At 46.8% G+C, this 8,105-nt stretch overlaps 1 protein-coding gene across 1 annotated transcript in view; it reads left to right on the plus strand.

The window, feature by feature from the left end:
* Positions 1-8,105, plus strand: part of stim1b (stromal interaction molecule 1b) — a 40,746-nt gene that overhangs the window by 8,245 nt on the left and 24,396 nt on the right. The window contains exons 4-8 of the mRNA XM_037687203.1: positions 777-888; positions 4,960-5,075; positions 5,151-5,325; positions 7,124-7,301; positions 7,370-7,537. Of these exons, the coding sequence (XP_037543131.1) occupies positions 777-888; positions 4,960-5,075; positions 5,151-5,325; positions 7,124-7,301; positions 7,370-7,537 (749 nt within the window). The remainder of the gene's footprint in view (positions 1-776; positions 889-4,959; positions 5,076-5,150; positions 5,326-7,123; positions 7,302-7,369; positions 7,538-8,105) is intronic.

The following is an 8,105-nucleotide window of genomic DNA, read 5'->3' on the forward strand; positions in this document are numbered from 1 at the left end:
GAGGACTTGAGGAGACCAGTTGTTCGAGGTTTTGGAGGACTTGAGGAAACCAGTTGTTGAAGGTCTTGGAGGACCTGAGGAGACCAGTTGTTTGAGGTCTTAGAGGACCTGCGGAGACCAGTTGTTTGAGGTCTTGGAGGAACTGAGGAGACCAGTTGTTTGAGGTCTTGGAGGTCCTGAGTAGACCAGTTGTTGGAGGTCTTGGAGGTCCTGAGGAGACCAGTTGTTGGAGGTTTTGGAGGACTTGAGGAGACCAGTTGTTCGAGGTTTTGGAGGACTTGAGGAAACCAGTTGTTGAAGGTCTTGGAGGACCTGAGGAGACCAGTTGTTTGAGGTCTTAGAGGACCTGCGGAGACCAGTTGTTTGAGGTCTTGGAGGAACTGAGGAGACCAGTTGTTTGAGGTCTTGGAGGTCCTGAGGAGACCAGTTGTTTGAGGTCTTAGAGGACCTGAGGAGACCAGTTGTTGGAAGTCTTGGTGGACCTGAGGAGACCAGTTGTTGGAGGTCTTGGAGGACCTGAGCCCAGCTGTCCCACTCTGGTCTGACGTATGGGAGCAGATGTTGTTCTCAGTCTTTGATTCTTGTCAACATCTGGTCTGTTTACTGTTTCAGCAATAATAAAACAAGTTCCTGACAAAATTGTAGCATTCTGTTTTTGTTATATTCATAAAATCATTTTCAAAAGTTCTGAAGAACAAAATGTTTTGTTTTTCATAGAGGAGGACAGAGTTTGTCCCCCTGAGCTGACTGTGTCTCCGTCCCTCTGGTGTCCTCAGTGTATAACTGGACGGAGCAGCAAGTGGAGGAGTGGTTGTCCGGCAGCGTGGAGCTCCCTCAGTACGTGGACAGCTTCAGGACGCAGCAGGTGGATGGCAGGTCTCTGCCCAGGTACTGACACACCTGACCCCGGTACCGACACACCTGACCCTGGAACTGACACACCTGACCCCGGTACGACACACCTGTCCCCGGTACCGACACACTTGTCCCCGGTATCGACACACCTGTCCCCGGTACGACACACCTGTCCTCGGTACCGACCCACCTGACCCCGGTACGACACACCTGACCCCGGTACTGACACACCTGTCCTTGGTACCGACACACCTGACCCCGGTACTGACACACCTGACCCCGGTACTGACACACCTGACTCCGGTACCGACACACCTGACCCCGGTACCGACACACCTGAACCCGGTACCGTCACACCTGTCCCCGGTACCGACACACCTGACCCCAGCGCTGACACACCTGACACCGGCACGATGCACAACACACCTGACCCCGGAACTGACACACCTGACCCCGGTACCGACACACTTGTCCTCGGTACCGACACACCTGACCCCAGTACTGACACACCTGACCCCGGTACTGGCACACCTGACTCCGGTACTGACACACCTGACCCCGGTACCGACACACCTGACCCCGGTACTGACACACCTGACTCCGGTACCGACACACCTGACCCCGGTACCGACACACCTGTCCCCGGTACTGACACACCTGAACCCGATACTGACACACCTGAACCCGATACTGACACACCTGACCCCGGCACGACGCACCTGACGTGTGAAGCCTCACTCAACTGAGAGTTAATTGTTTAGAAGAACTGATGTAAAAATGTAACGTTTAAACGATTTAAGGGTCTTTTTGTTAAAAAAAAATCTCCACATTTCTGTGTTTTTAATCCATAAGATTTTTATTTTATAGCAAGTTTAGGTTTCAGTTTTGAACAAAGTTTGAACTTTTTCCCTTTGAGTGATTTTTGACAGTTAAATTAAAGTCCAGTCCAGAGTTTTGTGAAGCCCCCGCAGACTGTGGGGTCCTGCCAATCCAGGAGCTGACAGTAAGGCTGTGTTTTGGGTCTGACTCATTCCAATCTCCCTGTGGTCCAACATGGAGCTTTGTAAAGCATTTTATTATTAAAAAAGCCTAATATATTTTTATTATTTTATTATTTATTTGTTTACATTTTTTAAACTTTGTTGATATTTCCACCTGCGGCCGAAACACGTTCCTCAACAGTTTCTGACTGTCTGACCCAGATGCAAACTAAAGAGAATCTTAGCAGCTGTTAGCAGCTGTTAGCAGCTGTTAGCAGCTGTTAGCAGCTAGCGGCTGTTGGTAGATATTAGCTGTTAGCAGCTGTTAGCAGATGCTAACAGCTGCTAACAGCTGCTAAGATTCTCTTTAGTTCTTGTAGGCTGCACCTGACACAGGTTGTCTTGAGTCTGGTCTGGGTACAATGAAATATGAAGCATCTGAAGAGAAACCTGCTCCATTTGTCTCAACGTCTGGTCTCAATTAAAGATCATGAGTCCTGTGACGAGATAACGGCCCAAAACAAAATGTTCTTTAGAAGTTCTTCTATGAGATGTGATGTATGAGAGGAGCTGAAACATGGAGAAGGACTGACCCTTAAAATGTGAGACAGCTGAGGAAGTGAACCAGTAAACAGAATACCTGCTCCAGTTGCAGAACTCTGACAGAAACTGACCATCACTCATCTGCAGCGACTGATTTAAGAGTTGAACAAGAAAATGTGAAGTTAAAGAAACATCCTTTGTCCAAAAGACAGTTCAAGTATCATTATTATTTTGGTTACTTTATTTTTCTTTATTTATGAACTGATTGTAACTATTTTCACATTTTTCAACGACCAAAACAGATTTTGTTTTTTAATGTAATGGCTAGGTATTAAAAAAACAAACATTTAGCCCTCCCCACTGCACATTTATGTTGCTACAGATGAAGCTTTTATCCCTGGGTACTCATGTCCCAGGAGAGATTTGATAGTCAGCCCGTCTCTGAGGCTGCCGGGAGTCAGATTCAGATTAGCTTGATTCTTGTTTTATTTCAGGCAGACATATTACTTTTTTCTTCAGCCTTGAGTCCATCTGGGCGTTCTGGTTCCGAAAAAGCCTAATTGTGGAATTTAATTCCACTGATCCATGTTATGAGTCTCCTTCAAGGTCGAACCCACCACGCTGACGAGTCCCAGAAGCCGCAGGTGGTCTGCGATTCTCAATCGCCTCCACCTTACGGTTAAGCTCGTAGACCAGATGATTTAAAGTTCCCACAGCGAGGACCAGACCTTCACACTGACTCGGGAGCTTTTCCGTGACCGAAACTCTGCTCCTGTTGTCTTCTTCAAAAGTCGATAAAACAGAGTCCCGCCGATGCCAAAAAGCAGAGTCCCTGCTATCATAAGTCCAAATATGTAAACGTCTTCAACATCCTCTTGAGACAGGACTGTAATGCACATCGATTGCCACACTCCCCACAAATCCATGACATACCCCACAGTGTGAGTCTCAGCTGGACACGCCGGATCTCCAGGAAAGAGGAGTTATGGAGACGCCGCTAATGTTGAACCAGTTAACACCAAAGACATAATATGTCAGTGGTTAACACAAATGGCTTGTTTTTTTTGTTCAGCCTTTTTTTTCATCCAATCAGATGTTGCCCTCCAGACATCATCAACAGCATGAAACAAATCAGCAGCAACATAAAACAGATCAGCAGCAACATGAAACAGATCAGCAGCAACATGAAACAGATCAGCAGCAACATGAAACAGATCAGCAGCAACATGATGTGATTTTTCACAGTGATTATTCTAGTTAGAGATTCATGAGTCTAACAGCCTCAGGGTAGAAGCTGTTCCTCAGTCTAGTGGTTCTACACTTAATGCTCCTCAACCTCCTTCCTGAGGGGAGTGGGGCAAAAAGTGTGTGTGCTGGGTGAGTGGGGTCCTTCATGATGCAGGTGGCCCTCTTCCTGCATCTGGAGGTGTAGATGTCTGTGATGGTGGGGAGGCTGATTCCAACATCTTCTGTGCAGCCTTCACCACTCTCTGCAAAGCTTTTCTTTCTGCAGCTGTGCAGCCTCCATGCCACACGTTGATGCTGGAGCACAGGATGCTCTCCACTGCACACCTGTAGAAGGAGGTGAGGACTGAGCTTCCAGACCAGCTCGTCTCAGCCGCCTGAGGAAGTAGAGTCTCTGATGAGCTTTCTTCATCAGGCTGGTGGTGTTGTTGCTCCAGCTGAGGTTGTCATTCATGTGTACACCCAAGTACTTGTAGCTGGAGACCACTTCCACCGCAGATCCTCTTATGTTCAGGGGGGTGTAGGTGTGTTTGTTCCTCAATATGACAGCCTGGATGGGTAGCTGCACAATCATACGTGAGCAGAGTGAACAGGAGAGGGCTCAACACACATCCCTGAGGAGATTATTGTTTTATGCTACTAGTCCTTAGTGTATATTTAGTTGATGTTTTTCTTAGTTCATATCTTAGATGTTATTACTGTTTTTCTTTTCCATTTTATTGTTGTATGTAACTGGACCCTGTGAACATAATCTCGTTCCACCACATGTACCACATGAGGTGTGAACAACAGTAAAGAATCTCTGAATAGGGGTGTGGCCTTAAAGACCAGGAACTAAAACAGCTAAAAGACAGCTGAACATGTCAGATTGAGATAAATGAAGAGTCCAGAGGCGTTCCTGATCCTTCAGGTTCATTTGAAGCTCAAAGAGCTTCTTTGATTCTTTGAGTCAGTAAATCTGAGTCACGATTCAGTCGTTCACTCACCGAGCTGAAGCTGAGATTTCCAGCTCGGGCTGCGCAGTTCTGTTCAAGCGGCAGAGATCTCTGAGAGGCTAAAAATACAAGTGTTGATGTCAGACTCCCAGCTCTGCTCCGGATCAGAACCTGGACCGATTCCACGTGAGGGAAGGGTTCTGTCAGACTCACAGCTCTGCTTCAGATCAGAACCTGGACCGGTTCCACATGTTGTGTAAGATGTACAGAGTCTGAGTGGACCGGTGTGTGTGTGTGTGTGTGTGTGGGGGGGGGGGGGTGCTTGGGTCACCGTGTGTTTGTTGGAGAACATATGAGTCAGAACAGAACCAGCAGATTGAGACTCCTCCTTGTGCCTGCAGGCTGGCGGTGAAGAACACCACCCTGACCCTGGTCCTGCTGAAGGTTCTGGACCGGAGCCACGTTCAGAAGCTGCAGCTCAAAGCTCTCCACCTGGTTCTGTTCGGACCTCCACCAGGTCGGGTTCTGTTTAGCACCACTCAGGTTTCTGGATGGAGCAGGTCCTGACTTGAGGTTCTGTCTGTGTGAGCAGGCCAGCAGAACCGGTGGAAAGACCTGGTTCTGGGCGGGTCCATCCTGATGGCGCTGACTGGATGCTGGTTTGCCTATGCTCAGATCCGGAGGTCCAGAGACGACCTGGGGGGGCTGCTGAAGGACCTGGAGGGTCTGCAGAGGGCCGAACAAAGTCTACTGGACCTGCAGGACAGGTGAGTCCACCACAGCAAGAACATGGAGCCAGAACCGGTCACATTTAGTTCTGGTACCGCTCCTTTGATCCGGGTAGGGCTGGGTATCGTTCAGAATTTTTCGATACGATACCTTCACTTTGGTGTCGGTTCCTGAACGGTACATTTTCGGTACCAGTGTTTTAATTAACATCAGTTCTGATGAGAATAAAACAAAGTTACACATTACAGTACATGACTTGAGTTTTATTTTTTAACTTTGGTATTTTTCTATTCCAGCAGTTTTCTTACATTAAAATAAACAAATGATTTCCAGTTCAAAGACCAGTTTCAAACCAGTGACAGGTCAGTGTCTAATGGTCACTGCTTCACACTGAGGACCTTTTCACTGAACAGTTTTTCTTCAGAAACATGAACATGTCTGTTCTCTCTGGACACAAACCAGCTGCTCCTGGCTGACGGTGTCTCCAGCAGTAGAACATGTTCACTCTGAGGGTGTAGATGATGATTGTTGCACACACAGATACCTGGTTGTCAGTTTGACATATTGTCCCTCACATCCCACCAGCAGGTCACTGGATTCACTGAGGTTAAGGTTGATGCAGACTTCTGCTCCTCTGTGTCTCTGCCTGAATCTTCTCTGTGGTTCTCTGGGGTTTAGGGCTCTGATCATCTCCCTAACTGACATGAGAACAAAACATCAACAATAACATGGTTGTGTTGTTATTGATCAAAAACCATTATCTAGGCTGAGATATACTGGTTTAACTGGTCAACAACATCCTTTACAGCTTAAAAGGAACTGGTTCTACGAACCGTTGCTAGTGGAAAAGCCTTGGAACCGTGCCGAGTCGAGTCGAACCATGCTGTACCGTTACAAACGGGGAAAGGGCCACGTCGTCCTGTGGTTTAGAGTTTTGTCCTGTATGAGAATCTTTAAACGTTTAAAATGTGATTAGTTTCAGGACAGAGACTGTAGAGCACATGAAGGCAAAATGTGGCCCAGCGGCTGGAAACGGTATTCGGACCATCTCGACCCGACCCTCAAACAAATAAACTTTGAATAAAGAAGAAAAGCAGGATTTTAATAAAACCAAATCAAGTTTTATGTTCATCTCCTTTGATAAACAGCAGCTGTGATCTCTGCTTCACAAAGATTATCTCTGCGAATAATTTTCAATCAACCTTTATTTCTACAGGTAAATCCCATTGAGCCTCGAGGACTCATTTACAAGAGAGACCTGATTTAACAAAGAAAGATGAAACAATGGACAACAGCAACAACAATAAACAGTTATAAAAAGTCATACAGATTTTTTTTTTTAGTTACAAATAAGATGGCTAAAACAAAAGTAACAAAAAACCTCTAGATTCTAAGGTGAATGTAGAAACTAAAAACAGGAACATGTCTGCATCGGTCCCTGCCAGGAGTCCAACAGATTCTTAAAGCCACTTAGAGAGGTCAAGGTCGAAGAATTTAATTAATTTTTCTTGAGACCAATAATATCACGATCCGTCTCTGATTATTGATGTATTATTAGATTCCAGTTTCAATCAAAGGACGATTCAGGTAAAGAAATGTTTATTTTATTGACAGTAAGTCCAACACAAACATCAGATCAGTCTCAGTGTTTCCTGAGACACTTGTAGTAAATTGTTTCTTTGTCCCATCAGTTGTGTAGAACTGCTCCAAAGATTGGACTCAGCAGGGACATCTTGTAATGTCATTTCTGTAACTTACGTTTTCGGCTGTTTGACTTTTGATGTGAACTCAGGACGTACTGGCGGGCCTTGACCGGATCTTGGTGTTTTGTGCCAGGCTGCAGCGGGCTCAGGAGGAGCAGCGCTGTGTTCAGGTGGAGAAGGTTCGGGTGGAGGAGGAGCTGAGAAACGAGATCAGCTCGGCCAAACAGGAAGCTCAACGCCTGCGAGACCTGCGCAAGGGAGCCGAGAGCGGGCGGAACCGGCAGAAGTACGCCGAGCAGGAACTGGAACAGGTAAGGTCCAATCAGAGGTTTATTACCCAGAGACCAACAGAACCTGAGCTGACCGCTGTTTTCTGCAGGTCCGAACGGCGCTGAAAAACGCGGAGAAAGAGATGGAGTCGCAGGTTCACTGGGTACCGCCAGAGGCGCTGCAGAAGTGGCTGCAGCTGACCCATGAAGTGGAAGTCCAGTACTACAACTGCAAGAAGCAGAAGGCAGAACAACAGCTGCTGCAAGCCAAGGAGGGGGTAAGGTGTCGGATCCACCTTCGTAGGGTCCAAAGTACACCCGGGTCTTGAGAAGGTCCTGATAAAATCTTAACAGATCTAAACTAGAACCCTGACATAGGCCCTGATAGAACCCAGACAGAACCCTGACATACAGTATGTCCTGACGAAACCCTGATGTGGGCGGCTGTGGCTGAGTGGTTAGAGCAGTCATCCTGCAATGCAAGAGTTGGGGGTTCGAATCCACCAGTAGTCACATGCCCAAGTGTCCCTGGGCAAGACACTGAACCCCTCATTGCCTCCGATGTGCGTCCCATCAGTGTCTGAATGTGATAAAGCTCTGATTAGTCTCATTAGAATGATTTGTTCAATTAGCTTTGTAGAGATCTGTAGAGTGCTGTATGAATGAGGCACAGATTGTTGTAAAGAGCTTTGAATATCTTGATAAGATAGAAAGATGCAAGATAAGTACAGACCATTTACCTTTACCTTGATGTGTCCTGACAGAACCCTGACTTGTGTCCTGACAGAACCCTGACATGTGTCCTGACAGAACCCTGACTTGTGTCCTGACAGAACCCTGACTTGT

This window comes from Nematolebias whitei, chromosome 14 (genome assembly GCF_014905685.2).
Source record: "Nematolebias whitei isolate Nwh7 chromosome 14, NemWhi1, whole genome shotgun sequence".
NCBI classification, from domain to species: Eukaryota; Metazoa; Chordata; class Actinopteri; order Cyprinodontiformes; family Rivulidae; genus Nematolebias; species Nematolebias whitei.